Source organism: Perissodus microlepis, chromosome 13, assembly GCF_051167445.1.
Source record: "Perissodus microlepis isolate ML-2025 ecotype Zambia chromosome 13, ASM5116744v1, whole genome shotgun sequence".
NCBI classification, from domain to species: domain Eukaryota; kingdom Metazoa; phylum Chordata; class Actinopteri; order Cichliformes; family Cichlidae; genus Perissodus; species Perissodus microlepis.
This window is the reverse complement of record NC_140473.1, coordinates 4,382,855-4,406,516: the sequence shown is the minus strand read 5'-3', so window position 1 is coordinate 4,406,516 and position 23,662 is coordinate 4,382,855. Positions and strand designations below refer to the sequence as shown.

Genomic DNA, 23,662 nt, shown 5'->3' with positions numbered 1-23,662 from the left:
GCTGAAAAAGCACAGTGTATCCAGAAAAACACATTATATTATATAAATTATTATAAAATTTGTGTGCGCCTAACTTTTGTGCCGGTACGCCTAACTTTTTAAAGTTAGGCGTACCGGTACGCCCATGGCAAAAAGTTAGTCTAGAGCCCTGATATATATACACACATACATACACACACACACACACACACACATACACATATACACACACACACACACACACATATACACACACACACACACATATACACACACACACACACACATATACATATATATATATATATATATATATATATATATATATATATATATATATACATATACATATATATATATATATATATATATATATACACACACATATATACACATATATACACATATATATATATACACATATATATATATATACACACACACACACATATATATATACACACACATATATACACATATATATATACACATATATACACATATATATATACACATATATACATATATATATATACACACACACACACACACACACATATATATACAGTAAGTGAAAATATTTAACAAAATTCTGAGTTTCTCCATTACCTGCATTGAAGGCAGGGTTATTCTCCATCTGGCTCACAGCCTCCACCACAGCATCCATGCTGCTGCCCCCTCCCTTGAGGATAGCGTACCCTGTCCGCACTGCTGCACAAACCCCTGAAATGGACAGTTCCAACCGCTCCTTTGGGACAAACCCTGCCCCTCCATGCACCACCACCACTGGCAAGAGGTCAGTCATCTGGCAAGAAGTGTCACTCAAATAATATCTGGTGAATCTTTCAGCACAAACAGATATTTTTAACGCACACACGTACACAAACACACACACGGGTTATGTTAAGCAACAGGTATAAAAAGGCCAACATGTCTTTTTACAAAATAAGACTGCAGCACAAACACTGCTTAACAGATGATAAAAAAAGCACAAATATTCTGGACTTCTGTTAAGAAACAAAGAAATAAACAAAACAAAAAAAATATACCTAAATGTGGCAGATCCCCAGGTAACTCAGAGTTTGATGAGCAGAGAAATGAGAACAAATGGGTATGTTGTGCAAGTAAAACTGCGTGCTGACCTGAAGGTGAATGGGGTCAAACTCCAGAAATTCATAAACTTTATCTCCAACTGGTAAATCATTTGCATGTTTTGGTGAAGAGCTTCTCTTTAACAGCGAGGCTGTTTTCTTGTTTTGTTTTTTATGCCAGCATATGCCAGTTCTATGGGAATCCCCCATTTTGGTGCAATAATAGGATTTTAAGCCTGTCAAACTCAGCTTTCATTGCAGAGTCAACTAACTTGTGTGTGTGTGTGTGTGGGGAGCGGGGGGGGAGGGGGGATTGGGGATTGTGTTTTGGTTAGTGCTATTAGCGTTAATCTCGTTAAAATACCGTTAATGCCATAACGGCATTAACACAGCAACTCTCCGTTAGCAAGTTAGCTCAGGGGCTGCACTGCGTCAACACGTTAGCTTGTTAATAGGGCTGGGTATCATCACTGATTTCTAGAATGGATTCAATTCCGATTCAAAAGGTCCCATATCGATTCCATCCATTATTCAGTAGGGCTGTTCGATATAACGATATATATCGGATGACGATATAAAAACATCTATCGTTTCATTTTATGCTATCGTTTGTTTCATGGTGTCGCAAAATAAACTGTTTACGGCAATATTTTTTCATCGTTTTGATGGTCACTGTAGTGGCTATATTAATTCCTTAAAGTTCTCTCCTTCTCTTATATTTAATATAACCACACTACCGACAGACAAGCGCCTGTTTTTATGCGTTGTCCTTAGCAACAATAACGGTAAAACCATCGCGTGTCCGCTTGTTTATTTTCCACATAAACCTTTCACAATAAAGCTCAAGATCCTGTTGAGACTTTTCAAAATAAACTGAATCACATGAAAGAGTATGCAGAGTATTTTTGGATGAGAAGCAAAAGAGAGCCGCCAGGTGCTAAAAAATAAACCTTAGACTCAAACGTTAGAACAGGCTTTTCCCCGCAGCACGCTGTGTAATAAATACTCACAAAGAAAACGGCGGCCATTACAACTTATGTCTAAAAATGTATAGTTTCATGCATCGGTTAAAACACTCGACTCCAGGTACATGACGCGCAGCTGGAAACACTTCACGCAAGTCAAGCTGCCCGAGATTCACAGAATTTACAAAAAAAATGTTACATTTTTGTGATTTATATCGTTATAGATGTCTTATATCGGGATATGAGATTTTGGTCATATCGCACAGCCCTAAATGCGGTTATGGCGTAAACGTCATTTTAACGAGATTAACGCTGACAGCACTAATTTTGGTGCACTTTAAAATGGATTCTGTCAGGCAGTCACCGGTTTTAATCAGGATCAGAATACTGCTTGAATGGGAAAGTGTTCAGAAGTGTTAAGTGGCTCAACAAACAAAAACATTCCTCTGAAAATGGTCAGGTACAACAACTGGACTGAAAATGAGTGAAAGAGTAGCCTGATGCATGCTCAGTCATCCAGGTAAGTAAATCCCCAAATCCTAACCTTATAAAAACCTTTATAAGATTGGGAAAGCCTGCAGTCAGCTGAGACTGAAGAAGTCACTGGGATGAGTGACGAAATGTTTCTTCCACTAAAAACGCTACGTCCAGATAAACCTAATCGACCTTCTTTAGAGTGAAAGAGTAGTTTACCCAAAGGTGCAAGGTTTATTGCATGATGTTGAGCAATGTAATGTGCACATGTAAGCAGAACATACAAAGAGATATATTTTTAAATGTTTCATTGGGAAAAGAAACTCTGGATTCACATTTCAATCACAACAAAACTTTCAATAAAGCACTTTTTGCATCACATTGCATGATTTTTAAATAATTTAATTGCAAAGCACTGCTGCACATATGTATTTGAACACCTGGCAATCAGCAAGAATTCTGGCTCTCAAAGACCTGTTACCATACCTTTAAAAAGTCCACATCTACTCCATTTATTAATCTAAATTAGTAGCACCTGTCTGAACTCTTTAAAGACACCTGTCCACCCCACAGTCAGTCAGACTCCAACTAGTACCATGGACAAGACCAAAGAGCTGTTAAAAGACGCCAGAGACAAAATTGTAGATTGTAGAATCAGCCCAGAACTACAGGGGAGGAGCTGGTCAATGACATGAAGAGAGCTGGGACCACAGTTTCAAAGGCCACTGTCAGTAGAACACCACGCTAGAGCAGGGTGTTCAGGAACATAGTGTTCCTAAACACCACGCTAGAGCAGGGTGTTCAGGAACATAGTGTTCCTGGGTCAAATTGACCCGGGGCATGTTTACTCATCCAAAAGTGTCAGAAACACTGGTATTGATTATTTTACAATTTTCTTTTATAATTTTGATTTTTTTCGTTTTCTGTAGTAATGCAGATGACATGTGACATCTCTTCTGTTCTGGGTCAATCTGACCCGCAACATAACAGGAGGGTTAAACAAGCAGCTGTTTTTATGTACATTAAAGTTATATAAAAATTTAACAGTGCAAATTCCTTGCTGAAAGTTTAACCAAAAGGCATTTCCAGTGAAAATTGGCCGACATATCCTCAGCATAAGAATGTATAATATCCACAAAACTTAAAAAGAGCTTATACACACAATACGGTAATATTATGTTGAAGCACTGTACGTATCACTCCGCGAGGCTCCTGCCTACGATAGCCGTAATGCTCTGACAATCCATCAAGCGGTGTGGCTTTGTAAGCTTAGCAAAGTCGTACTAAAACATTTGACAGATTTTTGAGCGCGTGTACATAAAATCTGTTCGAGGTCAGTAAACACAACCAGAATTCATACATAAGGCACACGGGATTATAAGGGGCACTGTCGATTTTCAGAAAAATCAAAGAATTGATTTTAAGTGTGCCATATTTTCCAAAAAACACAGTAATAACATCGTTCCGCTAGCATGCTCTACCAAAAATAGTGCTTTGTTGTGTATCTGACGGACGAAAGCTAAACCCGTTCCACACCACTGAAGTTGCAGCATTTTTACAAACCAGTTCTGGTTCATCCGTTTCATTCAACGATCCACTTTCGTTCTTCTCATTCTCTGTCACTGCCATGTGCGTATGAAAGCAAAGGCACTGCGCATGCGCGTTTTACCCATATTCTATCGCGATATTTCATTTTCCTATCGTTGCCCAACATTACACCGGTATTACCATGAAGGGTATGATATAGCCCAGCCCTACACCACGCCATCATGGTCTCAAATCATGCATGGCACGGAAGTTTCCCCTGCTCAAGTTATCACATGTCCAGGCCCGTCTGAAGTTTGCCAGTGACCATCTGGATAATCCAGAGGAAGCATGGGTGAAAGTCATGTGGTCATATGAGACCATGGTAATTTTTGGTTTTTATGGGCCCATGTTTTTTTGTTGTTGTTTTTTTACCGTAACGGTATAAACAATGAAAGGTGGAGGATTGGCCAGATGCTGGCAGATGTGTAAAAATAACTCAGTTGTTTGGTGGTGGCTATGGAGGAGCTTCCACAGATTCAGTAAAATTAGCAAGTGGTGGACTCTCTGTGTTGTGATTTACCATCCCCCGAAATATAATAAGACTTTCATTAACAATTTTGCTGACCTTTTAGCATCTCTTTATTAGTGTGAATGCTTGAAAAGTATTGTTCTTCGAATCTTTATTCTATTTTATTCCGTACGTTTTTTGCCGTCTATCTCCTTCAAAACCGTTCAACTTAGAAAAACCATTCATACACCGTTAGATTCTTCTTCTTTTGGACATGACTGCTTCTATTTTTCTCATTTTTAACATTTATATTTTTAAAATTATTCAACTTTATTCAACAAAAATTTCCCATGTATTTCAATGGAGAGACCCTTCAAATTCTCATTCAACTTACTCCTCTTTAAACTGTATCTACTTCCACATACATTGACGTAGAGCCTTCATTCAAACTTTAAAACGAAGACAAGATATTCAACTATTCAACTTGTATTTATCTTTTCAATATCTATTATACTTTTTCTTCAGTTCCAGTTTAAGTTTCATCCTTTTTTTTCAGCCGTTTCAGAGTTTATAATGGGTGTGTATGGGACGGAATGTTGGCGCTAGAGTGAGACAGCTCAACTGGTAGAGTGAGAGGAGAAAAAAAAATTAATCTTAAAATCTTCTCTTTAAACTGCTACTGTGTCCACAGCGTTTGCTCTACAGGTATGATTTTACCCTCAAAATGTAGCCATCGCTGTCCTCTGTCATCCAATGTGTTTATTATTGTAATAGGTGTTATGGTTCTTTCATAAATGTCACCAATGCACAGCCTCCTCCCTCCAACTCTTCCATAGACTCCAATGTTAAAATGGCTCAGAAAGTTTGTTTGAAAATCAGAAGTACAGGCTGTCTTTACACTGTCACCACGTCCGTATAATAAACTCCACAGGCATGAAAACTGAGATTTGGTAGACTAGACATTGCTGCCACTCACAGTGAAAGAATTTTGTCAATACGACTTGTACTTTTCATTTGGGAATGATTTGTTTCGGGCTGACGTTTCTGTTCATTTTAAGCAGCAGAAGTGAGGTGCACGTCTGTGTGCGTGTGTATGGAGCTATTGGGTGCAGTCACTATAGCAACCAGGCTCACACCTGCCTGCTTAGAGCTCTGTCTCACTCTGCCAAGATTCATCTTAAACACTTCTCTTTCAACTGCTGCTGTGTCCACAGTGTTTGCTCTACAGCTATAATTTTACCCTCAAATCATAGCCATTGTTGTTCTCTTTCCAACACTGTGTCTTTATTTAAACTTTTTAAACTGTGTGGATCCAAGTGGAGGGATCACATTTTAGTCATTCAGTGATTTAAAGAATATGAACTTTTAATATTCATTCAGATGTTTTTTGACTCTAAATTTTCTTTTCTCATTTCTTAGGTTTTTGTAATTTACATTTAAAAAATTTTCAGCTATTTTACAACTTCTTCTGTGTGAACATCAGCTTTTAGCACTTTTGTTTTCAGGTTAAAAATTCAATTTTTTTTCATCTCATTCAAAATTTTTAACTTAAATTCAGCAATTAATTCATTTCAGTGCATACATTCAGATTCAAGCATTCACACTGCAGTTTCTTCAGAAAATGCACTTTCTAGTTTAAATTATGATCGTGTTCTTATCACTGGCTATTTTAACATTCACATTTGTTGTAAAGATGATGTGTTTGCTAAGGATTTTTTAGCCTTAGCTGACTGTTTTAATCTCAGCCAGTGGGTTAATGCACCTACCCACTTCAAAGGACATACCCTTGATTTGAGTTTTTCTTATGGACTGGACATCTGTATCAGGGACATTAGCAACACTGGAATCTCTGAACATTTCCCAGTCATCTTTGATGCTGAGTTATGCAAAATGGACCAGGACTTTGAGGGTCCTCGACGTCTTGTGTGCATAATCAATCCTGCGACTGTGGCTGAATTTTCGGCTGCTTTCTCCAAATCTGTTCTTCCTGACATTAATTGTTCTACACCCTCTCCAGTTGATGATTTTGCTAACTCCTTCCTCTCTACATGCTCTTCTTTACTGGACGTTGTGGCCCCTATAAAGGTAAAACAGCTTAGAAGCTGCCCTCAACCATGGTTAAATGAGTCTTTACGTGCTCTACGACGCATTTTCCGGCAAGTTGAAAGACGGTGGAAAAAATGATAAGCTCCAGCTGTCTTTTGACATCCTTCGCAGGACCCGCCTGGAATTCCAGAAATCTGTTAGGTTGGCTAAGGCAGGTTTCCTGTCGGCTGTCATTACGGATAACAGTCACAATCCACATTTTTTATTTAAAACCTTTAACTCATTGATTAATCCCTGTCCTGTAACACCTAGACTGGCTTCCTTAGCTCTTTGTGAAGAATTTTTAAATCATTTTACAGGCAGAATCTTATCGCTACGTTCACACTGCAGGTCTTATTGCTCAATTCTGATTTTTTGATCAAATCCGATTTTTTTGTCTGCTTGTTCACACTACAAATAAAATGCGACAGCAAACGCACTCTAGTGTGAATGCTCAAAGCGGCCCGCATGCGCAAAAGAAGACGTCACACACAACGCGCTCTGTTTAGACCCAGACCAAACAATATTGTTTGACTGATGGCCCTTAATATAAAGACTTCGGACTTTACGTTTCCCAATTTTTGCTTTAAGTTATTTTGTTATTTACATAATAATGTAGATAACCTTATAATTATCCTTATTGCTGTTTAAGAGAGGAGCGGTGCTTCAAAGGATAGTTGCACATTTCTGTCAGAATCTGCAGATTATACAGTACAAATAAAATGTTCACGTTTCTCCAACGTTGTCTTCCCAACAGTTTCACTAACATCTACACTGGATGGCCACGAAGGGTTCGCGATGTCTTCTCGGGGGCTTCTCCGGCGCTGATAATTGGCGTCTAGACACGTCTAGATTTGGATTCTGGCGTCTAGATTGACACAAGACAGCTGTCTTGTGTCAGTGACGTAAAAGATGGATTTAATGCGACCTGACCATTCACACAGCAGTCGCTTTCTAAAACATCAGATATGTATCGGATTCAGTACCACATACCAAAGTGACCCAGATCGGATTTGAAAATATCGGATTTGTGCCGTTCACACTGTCATACCATGATCGGATATGGCTCGCATAGGGTCAAAAAAATCGGATTTGATGCGCTTTCGCCTGCAGTGTGAACGTAGCCCCGTCTCGAAAGGGGAATATTTATTTGAATATCTATCGTGCATTTTTAAAATACAATTCACACACTCGAATTGCTGGCTTAATGCTTCCAGGACCTATCTGAAGGCGCACATGGGTCATGTGACAATGCCCTATTTACGCGACTCCGTAATAGTGATGTGCGATACCACTGATTTCCTTTCCGATCTGATACCAAGTAATATTCAGGGTGGTATCGACGATACTGATCCGATACCGATACTTTGTACAAAAACTTATTTTATTTATTGTATCTCAAATTATAGCGTCATAATGATTACAGGACATCAGATTACTTGTTCTTATCACTTAATAATGCAGAGTTCATCATATAGAAATAAAAAATCTGAAGTTGTGCCTATTTGAACAGCTTGCCCTCCTGCAGCACTAAAGGACTCCGTGAGAGACGTCTGTCTCACCCTAGCAGCACCTGTCCCTCTCCTCCTCTTCAGTTCGCCTCAACATACGCTCGACATATTCTGTGATATGATTTACTCTGAGGTGTTTGACAAGGTTAGTGATGTTGCCACAACCATACATGCCAACCCTCCCGATTTTTCTGGGAGAATCCCGGAGCCACCATTCTCCCGAATTTCTCCCGATTTTCCACCCGGAAAACAAAATTGAAAAACCATATCGCAGAATTCATAGCGTTCCAGTTTCCAACAATGGCGGCAGCGACTTAGTTTTAATATTACTCTTATTTCTCTTTCTGGGTCGCAAAAAAACTTTTAACATATTTTCAGGTGAGATTGTAGCTGTGTAAACTTCAAATATCTGAGCCGACCGACACATCGTTTTCAAACCCCCGCGGTCTTTTGCTACTCGGGTTAAACATGATATAAAAGTCACTTTGATAACTTAAAAATGTTATTGTTTGGCTTTTTCAGTGTTTTATTTGTTTGTGATTAAATCGGTTTGGCTGAGATTAAAGTTATTAGATTAGATTAAATTAAATTTAACTTTATTAATCCCTCGGGAGGGTTCCTCCGGGGTTTTCACACAGCTGAATAAACGTCAAACAGAAAATGATTAAAACAGAAGAGTTTACGCCAGTGCCCGGTTATATTTTAGATAGCAAGGAGCAGACGACAGAGTTTCACTCCACCGAGGGAGCCTGTGATGTACTACCCGGCTTTCTTTAGACCGCAAAGGCCGGGTCCTCAGGTGGAAGCAGCCTCTGAATTTTGACACCCCCCCAAACAGGTCTTTTGAATGTCTCCCTAGTATGGCCACAACACCTCACTCTTGGAGCACTTTTTTGCCACATGTGTCGCAAACCACGGCTGTGTCCCAATTCAGGGTCTGCACGCTTGAAGTACGCGCACTACATGTACTACGTACGGTGCGTACTATAAGTATGAGAAGTGCAGAAGTGAGAGGCTTGTGAAATGAGACGGTCTAGCCTTCGTCGTGCTGTTCAGGTTGCCTAGCAACCATGATACTAACCGCGAGAAATGTTACATACAGCATTGTCATTCATTTTTGTCATGACATCACTGTGATTAGTTGAGTATCTGAGGCTGAGACCACGGGACTGTAAAACATGATTGTTGGGCTTCATTTCTGTACTGAACAGTCATTTCAAGATTAGTTAGTAAATAACAATTAGCTAATGTTGTTCATGAGACTAAAATCATCTCACTGTGGTAATGTAAATATAATATGGACAATATTATATGTATTGTCAGATTATTATGATATATATTACAGGATATATTACAGCAGTGAGCTTGAACTCTGGGTCAAAGATTCAAGTTGCATTTATTTATATTTCCTATCACCTTAAATCTTCACTCAAAGACAAGTATCTTTGACAGTGTATATATAGATGTATTATATATGAGACAAATATTGTTCTTTTAATATGTTGGCATTACTAAATTTCTCTCAGTGCTTACATATATGTGTAAAAACAAAATGTACGAGCTGTGAAAACTGTTTCTGATAGTGTTACGTGCCAAGAGATGTGGCTTTGCTTTTGTGTTCTATTTATCTTTCATGTGTCAAGCCTCCACCTATTGGCCAGTTCGAAGTTGATTGGCATGTGTCTGTTGGCTGGTTTGGGTCCAGTTGGCCAATCACACGCCGAGGATCACTACAAATGAGCAGCTCCCTGGCCAGCTGGTGGCTGCTGGCTTCTGCTATGACAAACATTTGCGAACAGGCTTCTTTGTATTATGTGTGGTGGGAGGCTGGACAGGTAAGCTGGGGTACCCTATACACTGGTTGCAGGTTTCAAACTGTTAGACACACTAGGTTATGCGGTTGATGCCACTTTTGTATGTTTTCACTGACCTTTTGTCGAGCAGCTAGAAAGGCCTTTTGTTTTGCATTTTTGTTTTAGTTAGGCCCTGGGAGCTCTCGACCTCTTTTTGTTGTATTACTTTCTTTGATTTGGCTCAACCGCCCAGTCCTCCTCCCCCACCTTTTTTCTTATAGATTCCAATAAATCCTGCCTGATTCTTAACTGTCCTGTTGTCATCCTCCTTCATTGATTGTGGTTGTCCGGTGTTGCTGTCTCCTTCCTGCCTTTGCCACCACCATGGTGGGGGGGACGTAACACAAGTGGGGGCTCGTCCGGGATCTTTTTATACTGTAGACAACCTAAATTAATGAAAGTGTGTTGTGATTTTAGGGTGGCCACGTTTCATGGTTGCGGTTGAAGATGAGTTTTGACCTCCTTGATTTTGTTAATCAACCTAGCGTTGAAAAAATTGACTTGTGTCGCAAAGATGACTTATTAAGTATTGCTGCCCAGTATAACCTTTCCGTACCAAAATATGGAGTGAAGAAGGATATTAAGCAGGCTTTGTTGGAGGGGTTAATCGAGTTGGGTATTTTAATTAGCCCTGCTACAACTGAGGTACCTTCTCAGGACCCTTTAGCTTCCCCTGGAGCCTCTGCTAATCCAGCTTCTCCAGAGAGAACTGAAGAGCAAGCGCTACTTGCTACACCTCCGGGTGCCCAAGTTAAGTTAGAAGCGGCTCCCCAAACTCTGCCTCGCTTTAAGCCTTTCACTCCAGAATCCCAAATATCTAGCAGTGATGCAAAGGTTAAGGTTCGCTTACTACGTTTACAGTTGGAGGCACAAGAGAAGGATAAGGTGCGTAAAGCAGATTATGATCTCCGGCTGGAGATCCGTAAGCTTGAGATAGAAGCTGAAAAGGAAATCAGGTTAAAGCAGCTTGAAGTAGAAGCACTGAAGGTGTCATCAGGGCAGAAAACGGATGCCACTAAAGAAACCCCAAAAGTCTCCCCAAAAAGTTTTGATGTTAGCAAAAATATTGCTCTAGTACCTACCTTTCGTGAGACTGAGGTAGATTCATATTTCAACACTTTTGAAAAGGTAGCTACTGCTCTGAACTGGCCAAGAGATATGTGGCCTATTTTACTTCAGTGTAAATTAATGGGCAAAGCTCAGGAGGTAGTAGCTTCACTTTCGTTAGAGCAGAGCATGAAATATGAAGTGTTGAAGGAAACAATTGTACGTGCCTATGAACTGGTACCTGAGGCCTACAGGCAGAAATTTAGGAACCACAAGAAGTCCAGCAGTCAAACATATGTGGAGTTTGCACATGAAAAAGGGGCTCTTTTTGATAAGTGGTGTGCTGCTAACGGAGTTGGGGATGATTATGAGTCTCTGCGCGAGTTAATGCTACTGGAGGATTTTAAAAATTCATTACCTGAGAGACTCATAATGTTCTTAAATGAACAGAAGGTGACGTCAATGTCCAAAGCAGCTGTGTTGGCCGATGAGTTTGTGTTAACACATAAGAATGTTTTTACCCCTATTTCCCATCCAGATAGGCCCACAGCCTTGCGCTCAGCACGGCTTGAGTCTAGTTGCTCTGCTGCGAGGCCAGTGAGGTTGCCTTCACCTCCCCACGGTGAGCGTGAATGCTTTTATTGCCATAAAAAGGGTCATCTTATTGCAGATTGTCAGGCATTAAAGCGTAAACAGCAACTATCCTCACAACCAAAAGGGGTGGGACTGATTAAAGCTACAGAGAACGGGAGGGCATTTCAACCGAACAATAACCACCCTGATCCCTGTTTCAAACCATTCATTCTAGAGGGAGTGGTTTCACTGACTGGGAATCCAAAAGATCAACAGCCAGTAAAAATACTGAGAGATACAGGGGCCTCTCAGTCCATCATTAGAGAAAACGTCTTACCGTTTTCTGAGGAGTCATTTTGCCAGTCCAGTGTTATTGTCCAGGGAGTAGAACTCGGATTTGTATCTGCCCCTTTGCACACTGTTCACATTCAGTCTTCCTTAGTCAGTGGGATTGTTAAAGTGGCTATTCGTTCTGCATTGCCTATCCCAGGTATTGACTTCATCCTAGGTAATGACCTTGCTGGAGGCAAGGTCATGCCCGTTCCTGAAGTGTTAGACAGACCCGAGCTGAGTCTAGATGCTGACTCAGCCCAAGACCAGCCTGCCATTTTTCCGGCTTGTGTAGTTACGAGGGCCCAGGCAAAAAAGTATGGTCCTGACTTGGCCGATTCCTTTATGAGGTCAGATCCCTTTGATGACGTGATCGCATTTACCTCTGGATCTAAGGTTCAGGCCAAAATTCCACCTGCTGACAAAACACAACCAATCCTGGATTTGCCAGTCTCCCGAGAGGAGTTCAATACTGCACAGAAAAATGATGTAACCCTATCCAAGTGTCATTCTTCTATCCTCAGTCAACAGGATGCCAAGAAGAAAAAGCTGGCTTACTTCTCAGATGAAGGTCTTCTGATGCGCAGATGGACAAGTGAGGTCTCAGAAGACGCAGACTGGTCTGCAGTTTTTCAGGTGGTTGTACCCACTGCCTATCGTACCCAGGTACTGTCCTTAGCACATGCCCATCCATGGTCATGTGCCGTTTTTTTTATTTTCGGCAAAATTATCCACACCCACCGCCACGCTATGCATTAAAGCGTTTACGACACCAACTCTCTGCCATCTATAATCCAGTTTTGAGATCCCTTCCCAGACGCCTTAACGCCCACTCACATCCTGGGCCATCTGACCTCAGGAATTCGCATGATAAGGTGGGGCCAGGTTTCACAATGAACACACCCGAAACTCTGGCTGATTGGGACCCACACCCAGTTTCACACCTTGGCTCAGGCGATTAGAGGATCATCAGGGGGTCCTTTTGTCCCTCTGTGGGGGGATACTCCCACTAGGTTTATATCTGGGACTCTCCACCATTTGACCTTAGAACTGAAGAAGCTTCTCGGATGAGAGGTGAAACGTCTTCAAGTAACTTAAAGAAGTCCAGACGCTTTTCTTTGCAAGCTCCTTTGACTACGATGACCTGGATGACTGAGAACCTTCACAGACACACGCTATGCATTCTGGGATATGTTGGGCCACGAAATCTACACCGCCACATCCTTAAAAGGAAATGAATGACTTGCTTCTCTTGACTCCGTCTAAAGGTGACCATCCGAGAAAGATTGCTAAACCCAGTCCCACAGCGAGCGACATCCTGGCAGCTATTCAAGCTCTCCACGTGCGATTTGATAAACAAGATGACAAAATGGCGGACATTAACAACAAATTATCGGAGAATGCCTCGTTGATTGCCAGTCTTGCTGAGTCCATTGAATTCAATGCAGCTGAAGTCCGTGATTGTAAAGATAAAATTGCGGGTTTGGAGAAGGATGCCTCAACCTTACGGAGAGAAGTTGACGAACTCAAAGAAAAGGCAAGAGAACGAGGCCGGTATTCACGAAGGTGGAATCTAAGGATTAAAGGAATGAAAGAAGGCATGGGCGAAGATATCAGAAAAGAGGTGATCAAAATTCTCGCCAAGATCGCCCCAGAATGGTCAGATAATATGGAGGACATTGTGGACACTGTGCACCGGATTGGAAGAAAAGAAGAGGGCAGAAATCGCCAAGTCATAATTCAGTTCACAAAGCGCCTACACCGAGATGGAATATGGAAGAAGTCCAAAAATGCTCAGATTTGTGAGAGTGAAAAAATCCGTTTTGCCGAGGACTTGACGAAGGAGGATCGTGTGGAGAAGGAGAAAGTTTGGCCAAAGATTTTGCAAGCCAGAAATGCAGGGGAGAAGGCTTACTACAAAGGAGCTGTCGGTTATATTAACGGCCGTCGCGTTCTGGCGGATGGCTGAAAAGTGTTCACTTTTACTTATTCTCTGAACTCTACATAAAGAGGGACGTTTGACAGTTTTGAATGGGATAGGCGGTGCCGGCACTGCTGTTCTTTCACCTAAACTAAATTTTTCTTTTTTGTATATATTCAAGTTTGATATTCCTAATATTTTGAACTCTTGTTTTTTTTTTTTAATGCTACTCACGTGTTTATCTTTTGTGTCGTTGAATGTTAGAGGTCTCAGGGATAATGTTAAAAGAAAAGCAATGTTTATGTTTATCAAAGGGCTAAAAGCGAATTGCGCCTTACTACAAGAAACTCATTCAAGTGACGCTGATGCCACCTTCTGGTCAAATCAGTGGGGTGAAAAAATCCTCTTCAGCCACGGATCCAACCACTCTGCTGGAGTAGCTCTCTGTTTCTACCGATGTCCAGGGAAGGTCGTGACTTTTCAGGCTGATAATTTAGGACACTGGCTGGCAGTTGTATTGAATATTGATGGTTCATTTGTGATTCTAGTAAATGTTTATGGGTACTCCTCTGTAACTCTAAATAAGCTCATGCTGGAAAAAATAATAGATTCCTTTCAGAGTATAAACTTTTATACCACACAGACCATGTATTACTAGGCGGTGACTTTAATCTTGTTCCAAATGAATGGCAGGATAGAAATCCTCCTAGATACAGTATTAATCAGTGGAATCCAATTCTAACAAAGTTCATTGATTCAAACAATTTAAGTGATATACGGAGAGAGACAAAGCCTGGAGTTACTCAATTCTCTTGGATTAAACCAAATGGTAATAATATGTCCAGATTAGATCTGTGGTTGGGCTCGACTTTACTATATAGATATGTTTCACATGTTTCCATCTCAGCAGCCCTGTTGACAGATCACAGTATTATTACTCTTAAACTTAACCCTGAAAATAAAACAATTTAAAAAAGATTACTGGAAATTCAATGCAGATCTGTTAATTGATGATGAGTATGTTAAGATGGTTAAAGACCTCCTCCATAAAATTTGCAATGATGGAACAATTGGTACTTACACACACAGATGGGAATTTTTTTAATTTAAAGTTAGAGAATTTTCAATTACGTTTAGTAAAATGAAAAGTAGACAACAAAAGGAATTTGAAAGTAAATTACTTTACAATATAAATAACTATTGTAATAGACAGTTTATGTCAGAGGCTGATAAGAAATCCCTTTTGTCTTTACAGGCTCAATTAGATGATTTATACAAGAAAAAGGCTCATGGAGCATACATTAGAGCTCGTGCAAAATGGATAGAAGAAGGTGAAAAAAGTGCTTCATATTTCTACAATCTGGAGAAACGGAGGCAAGAGAAGAAATCTATTAATACATTAATTGTAAATGGGGAAGAATGCACAAATCATAAGACTATAGCAGAAGAAATACATAAATTTTATTCAAATTTATACTCATCTAAATACTTAATTACTGATTCATTTACCTTTTTTGATCAGATTGAACCTTATATTCCAAAAATCGATTCTGTATTCATAGAAATTTGTGATTCTGATATATCACTGGATGACTTAGATCAAGCCTTAAACAAACTGAAAATGGACAAAGCTCCTGGTCAGGATGGCTTGACTGCCATCTTTTATAAATTCTTCTGGAAAGAAATAAAATAATTTTTCTACAAAACTATTAAGGAAATCATTAGTAATGAAACATTAGCAACGACAATGAAACAGGGTCTTATCTCCCTTATTCCCAAACCTGGTAAAGATAAAAGATTAATCGATAATCTACGACCAATTACTCTATTAAATACAGATTATAAAATTCTTGCTCATGTTATTGCAAACGGATTAAAGGACGGCTTAGATCAGATTATTAGTGAAACACAATCTGGGTTCCTTAAAAATCGTTCTATCCACAATAATATTAGATTGGTTTTAGATCTACTGGATTATAATCACTTAATTGAAGATGATGGTGTGATTCTTTTTGTAGACTTTTATAAAGCATTTGATACGGTCGAACATCCTTTCATTTTAAAAGCTTTACAGTATTTTGGTTTTGGTAAAAAAAAATTCATAGATTTAATTTCTTTATTATACTCTGACATCAATAGTTCTATTTCTTTACCTTTTGGAACGTCTAAACGATTTAACATCAGTCGAGGAATCCATCAGGGGTGTCCAGCTTCTCCGTTACTTTTCATTATTGTAACGGAACTTTTAGCTATTTTCATGAAACACAATCCAAATATTCAACCACTGAATTTGATGGGAGCCCCATTGATCATAAGTCAATTAGCAGATGATACTACACTGTTTTTAAAGAACATGTCACAGGTTCCTCTTGCACTAAATGAAATTTCACTATTTTCAAAGGCCTCTGGTTTGTACCTGAATATCAGAAAATGCGAATTATTAACTATTCATGATTGTAAACCCAGTATCTCTCTTAACATAGCTATTAAAACTGAAATTAAATATTTGGGTATTATAATCTCAAAGAACACAAATAAAAGAGAAAATCTCAATTTTGAGCATATTACCCAGAAATCTAAAAAGATCCTAATCAGCTGGTTACAAAGAGACCTCTCCATCTTTGGACACGTCTTGCTTACTAAAACAGAAGGTATCTCTCGACTGATTTATCCATCACAATGCTTATATGTTTCCAAAAGACTAATCAATAATATAAATCAAATTCACTTTAATTACATTTGGAGAAACAAGCAACATTATATTAGGAAGAATGATGTAGTGAAGTCATTTGAAGAAGGAGGTTTGAATGCGATTGATTTCGAAGCAATTGATGGTTCCATCAAACTCAAATGGTTGCAGTCTTTCATAAATAAGTTTCGAACATTTTAAAACATTTAAGTTTGCTCGTTGTATTTATAAGATCCTACATGGACGTTTTATTTCCCCAAAGTAATTTTCGAGAAGCTTGGGGGTATTGAATTTCTCTTAAAGTGTGACATTGAAATTTCCAAATTACCAATTAAATTATCCAATTTTCATAAACAGGTTCTCCAGTACTGGAATATGATTTACAAGCATAATTTTTCTCCACATACAAATTCGATTTGGAACAACAGATGTATATTGATAAAAAGAAAATCCATCTTTTATAAGGATTGGATGGAAATTCGAGGTTTTTGACTAAGTGTCTTTCTTTTCCAATTCCACCAAAAGCAAAAGAAAATCACTTTAAATGCCATATACCCGTCCAAGGACTATCTTCACAAGAAATTCAATATAGATACGAACGCATGCACTTTTTGCAACACTGATATTGAGACTAGAGAGCACCTTTTTTATTCATGTGAAAGTTCCAGATCTTTTTGGGATGATTTTCAGTACTGGTTAACCTCTAAAAATATTGACTGCCCTTCTCTAACCTTTCAAGTAATTGGATTTGGCCTACAAACAGAAAATAAGAAAATAGAATTTGGGATTAAGAACTTATTTATATTTGCTATATTTTTCATTCATAAATGTCGCTTCTTGAAAATTACTCCGATTTTTGCTGGCTTTAAAAATGAAGTCCTTCTATTGAAGGCTTCATTAGACAAGTGTAACTTAAATAAAGCTCACACCTTACTTGAATTTTTGATGCTGCTTTTCAACTGATGTAGCTAGACTGTGTGTGCGTACTTTTGTTTTTGTTTTCTTTGTTTTTTAATTTTTTTTTTTTTACTTTATATAGAAGGTCATTTAATGTACTTGTATGCTGCTTTATGTTATTTCTGACCTATACTGTTCTTTTGTTCTTTGTTCGATGGCTGTTTTGTTCTTAACCACCTATACTTATACTTGTACATATCTTTTTGATTTGTAAGATATGCGCTGTAATTGTTAATTTGTACAAATACAAAAATATATATATATTTGAATGATACGGTTAGCGCCCAGTTAGCTAGCATTTCTCAGCAGCTCTGCCTCCTTTTTGACTACCGGGACATTTAAACAATGGATACCTCCGTATACAAACAAATTCATGCTTTTCTCCTCAACAGAGAGCGTTCCCCGATTGAACAACAGCGCCATAAAATAAGAAGAATGGCGCCTAATTACAGAGTTAATAATACAGACTTTGTAATATCTCACGTGTAGATTCATCAGCCAGATGAAGTGTTTACTGGCAACTGACAGTGATAGCGGACATCATCATCATTATTCCAATCAATCTTCTCCACACAGACAAGCATAAACACACTCGACTATCACTAAATCAAATTTAACACACGTTTGTAATGGGGCTAATTCAGTTTACAATAGGGTTCATTTGCTCGGTCAGCAGGGGGCAGTATCCTCTTATACTGGGGAGTAAACTGCCATTAAACGAACAGAAGAAGAAGAAAACCCCTGCACATGCGCAGTAAGGATCGGGGAATCCTGATCCGTAACTATCTTTTTATTTTTCGTTTTTGTCTACATTATATTGAAATGTTTCATTATTGGAAACATTTTAAGAGATACTTATTATTCTTAACATCTTAACAGATACTCTGACCTGTAACTATGGTAAAACGCTTCGACCGGAAGTAGACACCTTTCGCGCATGCGGGGTACCGATCAGGTTTCCGGTACGGATCGGGTAGTGACACGGACTGTCGCTACCCGATCCGTACCGGAAACCCGATCGGTACCCCGCATGCGCAAATCTTACGTCACTTCCTCCCTTTGCCAACATTGCGACATTCAAGACCAAATAAAACATATTTCGAAAACAGTACAAATCCTTTAAATACGTTTTCTGAGATAAAAACACATAAACTCTGCCAAAAATCTTGCACAAGGTTACAAAACCAAAAAAGATGTGTAGTAGATTTCTTGAAAGTTTTACAAAAGCTACAGCTTGTATCAATGTCTAAATTGAATTTGCTTTGAAGATAATCTTTAGAAGGATAAATTCTGTGTATTAATTTATAAGAAATATCTTTAATTAGAGCTGGGCGATAGAACGATAACGATATGTATTGCGATATAACTTCTTCTCGATAGGGAAATACAACTATCGCGATAGACCTCATCTCTCTCTCTCTCTTCCTCTTTTTAAAAAAAAAAAAAAAAAAAAAAAAAAAAGGAACAGCCAATCCAAATTAAGTAGCGCAGAGCCGAACCACGTCACATGACTTGTTACGTACAGCACAAGTGCCAAGCCGCACGTGCGTATTTGTTTGCGAAGCAGCTAACCGCCGTGTCGACCGGGTAATGGAGAAAATGAGTGTACCAAGTAGAGAAAAATCAACCGAGAGCTTGGGTGACCACGTTACCAAAGAGAACACAGATGACGGTTCAAATGCCGAAGAGATTGTCGAAAAGAAGGGCCAGAAAAGTTCCGTAGTGTGGAGATATTTCGGCTATTTGAAGTCTGACAAAAAACAGAGTAGCACGCACTGTAAGTTATGCCGAAAGCATGTTCCCACAAAGTCTGGAAATACAACAAACCTTTTTCATCACCTGAAGCAGTGCCACCCACTAGAGCACGCTCAATCTCTGACTGAAAGTGCTAATTCGTCATCGAAAACAACCAGGGGAATCCCTGCGAAGCAGCAACAGTCAATTGAGTCGGCTTTCTCCAGCGTCTTACCATATGACAAAAAAGCTAAGAGACATAGCGACATAACGAATGCCATAGCCTACTGTCTTGCTAAAGACATGTTACCAATAAACACGGTCGAAAATGAAGGATTCAAGCAGCTAATTAAGGTACTGGATCCTCATTACCAACTCCCTGGACGTAAACATTTCTCTCAGACAGCGCTTCCAAAGCTATATGTGAGGCGGGGGTGTCCGAATTCAGAGGCTGCTTCCACCTGAGGACCCGGCCTTCGCGGTCTAAAGAAAGCCGGGTAGTACGTCACGAGCGGTGAGTGGAGTGAAACTCTGCCGTCTGCTCCTTGCTATCTAAATATAACAGGGCGCTGACGTAAACTCTCGACCGTCTCACACTTTGTTTAATTAGTTTTCTGTTTGACGTTTATTCAGCTGTGTGAAAACCCCGGAGGAACCCTCCCGAGGGATTAATAAAGTTAAATTTAATTTAATCTAATCTAATAACTGAGCCAAACTGATTTACTCACGAACAAATAAAACACTGAAAAAGCCAAACAATAACATTTTTAAGTTATCAAAGTGACTTATATATCATGTTTAACCCGAGTAGTGAAAGACCGCGGGGGGTTGAAAACGATGTGTCGGTCGTCTCAGATATTTGAAGTTTACACAGCTACAATCTCACCTGAAAATATGTTAAAAGTTTTTTTGCAACCCAGAAAGAGAAATAAGAGTAATATTAAAACTAAGTACCTGCCGCCATTGGTGGAAACTGGAATTGGCTAGGCCGCGCTATGAATTCTGCAACATGGTTTTTCAATTTTGTTGTCCAGGTGGAAAATCGGGAGAAATTTGGGAGAATGGTGGCTCCGGGAGATTTTCGTGGGCGGGGGGGCACTGAAATTCGGGATTCTCCCGGAAAAATCGTGAGGGTTGGCATGTATGGTTGTGGCAACATCACTAACCTTGTCAAACACCTCAGAGTAAATCATATCACAGAATATGACAAGCATATGTTGAGGCGAACTGAAGAGGAGGAGAGGGACAGGTGCTGCTAGGGCGAGACAGACGTCTCTCACGGAGTCCTTTAGTGCTGCAGGCAGGCAAGGTGTTCAAAATGCGCACAACTTCAGTTTTTTTTATTTCTATATGATGAACTCTGCATTATTAAGTGATAAGAACAAGTAATCTGATGTCCTGTAATCATTATGACGCTATAATTTGAGATACAATAAATAAAATAAGTTTTTGTACAAAGTATCGGTATCGGATCAGTATCGTCGATACCACCCTGAATATTACTTGGTATCAGATCGGAAAGGAAATCAGTGGTATCGCACATCACTAGTGCGCACGCCAAGGGGCGGCGAGACATTTATACAGCCGTATATCGCACATGACTATGAAAGGCGGAAGAGGAAGTAGCTCCTTTGAATGTAGACGATCCGAATGTTATAGTTTCTTTCCACTGTGTTCCTGTTAATGATAAACTACAAATTTACTCTAAATTACTAAAATATCGATATTTTAATGTGAGAATCAATTCTAGAACATAAATGATTGGTATCGGAGGAATCGATATTTCAGGATCGATCTGCACATCACTACTCCGTAACTAGGGTTGCCAACCGTCCCTTAAAAAACGGAATCGTCCCGTATTTAGAAACAAAAGTACACGTCCCGTATTGAGCTAATAAGGGACGCACTTTGTCCCGTAATACAGTGAGAATCAAAAGTAGTCTCTAAATGTTTATGGAATTAACGCTTTGTTTGAAACCGTAATTCCCAGCCCCTCTCCTGCTTTGTGACCAATGAGCTGACAGCACACTTATGACAATTCAGATTACCGCTCATCTCATTGGTCGAGGAAGGATCGCTTACGGAGAAAATACCGGAAGACAACAGATGACCACAACAAGAAGCATGGCCAACAGGGAAACAAACGCCGACACTGCGGTGCAAGTCTCGGACGACAGTACACCTAAAGCTGGGCAGACACTGTGCGATTTTTTCAGTCACGTTATTCAGCTCCTGCTCAAACTGCACGATTGACTCGCAGGGGTTAGAAGTTGGTAGGTCACGATGCAGGGTCTCACACTATACCGCCCGATGCTCTGATGCGACCCGAGTGCTCACACTGTGCCTCCATAAAATGAAGGTTATAACAGAAAATCTGTCGCTCGCTCTCCCTCTCTGTCTTTCACTCACACAGACACACCACCACCATCAACTTTGCTAAATTGCTAATGAAAAACATTGATCAGGCAGCTGTGATTGAGCAGCAATGTAAATCCAACTATTTTCACGGTTGTTGTGGTCGTGATAATTTTGTGATGCCACATGGAAAAGGCTCGGATGAGCTTTCCAAAGTTCTACAAGTTGTGCCTCCATCGCTTGTGTCCAGATCACACGCTGCACTGCTGTGCTACTCCGTCTTTTTCACCGACGTTTATGTGTTTGCGCGTGAGCAGTGTGAGCGGCTCACGAGCGATTGATGATCGGGAGCTGGTCGTGAGGTGTTAATCGCTTCTCGTTACCCCACGTATACTACACGATGCACGATGAAGGCCAAAATCGGGCCGATCACCAAATCGGTCGCACGACTCAAAAAATCGCCTCAAAATGGGCCAAAAATCGCACAGTGTAAGCCCAGCACAAGCCCAGCATTAGAGCAAAAGTACAGGGAGGAATGGGAAAAGGAAAACACCTGGCTGGAAAAAGGTCATAACACCTTTAAAGCGCACTGCACTGTGTGCCGGCGCACTTTTTCCATAGGCATGCTTCTAGTGGTGGGCACATGAAGAACATGAGGGGCGTGAAAGCTCGGGGAACCCTTAACCGATTTTTTGTCCACCAGGCCACGGCAGAAGCAGATATGGTATGTAAACACTGGTTTGTTTTTTTTAAACCCTCTGGTTAAGGTTAATATGGGCATGTGCAGTGAATATCAGCGCTATGTGGCCAGAAGTGTGATAATATCATTTATTTTGTGTAATAAACAACTGCAAGGATAGATGATTACAACAAATAGATGACTAATACATAAAAGTAATACATAGATGAATAATGATGATGAGTTAAGATGCGTAATCATGGGAACAAGCAGGTTTACAAACAGGAGCAGCTGATTAGCATTAGAAAAGCTGAAATAATACCTCAACTGAAGCCAATTGTACTAAATGCACTAAATGTGCACAGTTACAAGAATATTTTTCGTTCTATTGTTTTCTATTAATTTATATAATTTTAAGTTAAGCAGGACAGAGTTCTTTTAAAGAAAGATTTACTTATATTCTCAAAAGTTAAGCATGACAGGCTTCTGTTTAAGAAAGAGACCTGTTTTACTGTGTTAATGTTGTCATTTTGAGCTAAAAATAAATGGCTAAATGATCATTTGTTTCACATGTGGTCATATCACAAAGAATATGCATCTGCTTAAATCAAATTCAAGTCAAATGGTTAAAAAATAATTTCACACAAAAAAAAGAGCTACCACACTGGGAAGGGTGAAGACAACTGGGTTGCCCGGCCCTGGCCACGAGGTGTCCCATATTTCTTTTTCAGGGAGTTGGCAACCCTATCCGTAACGAAGGCACCCGGCTCTGCTCTAGTTACAGGGAATATTTGAATATTTAGTTACCGAAATATGGTAACTGAAAAGCGAAGGAAAAGAGGGTCAGTTTGTCTAACCGTGTAACAGCAAACCAGCAGGCTTCATGGTATATAAAATTCAACGTCTCTTAAATTCTAATCTGAAAATCATTCTCGGTGCACTCAAACTAATCCTCACTATTCCGTCACGCTACCGGACACGCGGGTTTTTCACCGCCAACGTATGAAAAACGTGAACGTATGATGACATGAAAGTAAGCATAAAAACATATGCTGACTTACCACGCAGCACACAGATCCAAACACATACGCGTCTGCGCCTTAAAATATCAAGTCCAGATGAAGCAGGCGTACTTCCGGTATACGAAATTGACGCTTTCAAAATAATAAAAAATGATTCCTTAAACTAGACCAACAATATTTGTGTTTACATTATGGCAGCACACGACAAAGGTGAAATTTGCAAATGGGAACGTGTTGATAAAAAATCTGGTCTATACGATTGTTAGCCTATTTTAATTATACTATGTTATTATTTATTTAAGGTACAAACTGGAGTGGTGCTTTTTTGAATTTATTCCAAGTCTGTTAATACAGATTTGTTT

General features: G+C 39.6%; 1 protein-coding gene across 3 annotated transcripts in view; it reads right to left on the bottom strand.

Moving 5' to 3' along the window:
- The window catches only part of asrgl1 (asparaginase and isoaspartyl peptidase 1), a 35,989-nt gene extending 12,572 nt beyond the window's left edge, over positions 1-23,417 (bottom strand). Inside the window, exons 1-2 of one of the 3 annotated variants that reach the window (XM_084947997.1) lie at positions 23,340-23,417; positions 589-821 (exon numbers count right to left, since the gene is read on the bottom strand). In XM_084947997.1, coding sequence (XP_084804123.1) covers positions 589-784 — 196 coding nt within the window. In that variant the 5' untranslated portion in view covers positions 785-821; positions 23,340-23,417. Of the gene's footprint in view, positions 1-588; positions 822-1,028; positions 7,954-23,339 lie in introns of those variants that run through there. The other 2 variants (XM_084947999.1, XM_084947998.1) reach the window with 2 other exon arrangements.
- Between the last annotated feature and the right edge of the window lie 245 nt (positions 23,418-23,662).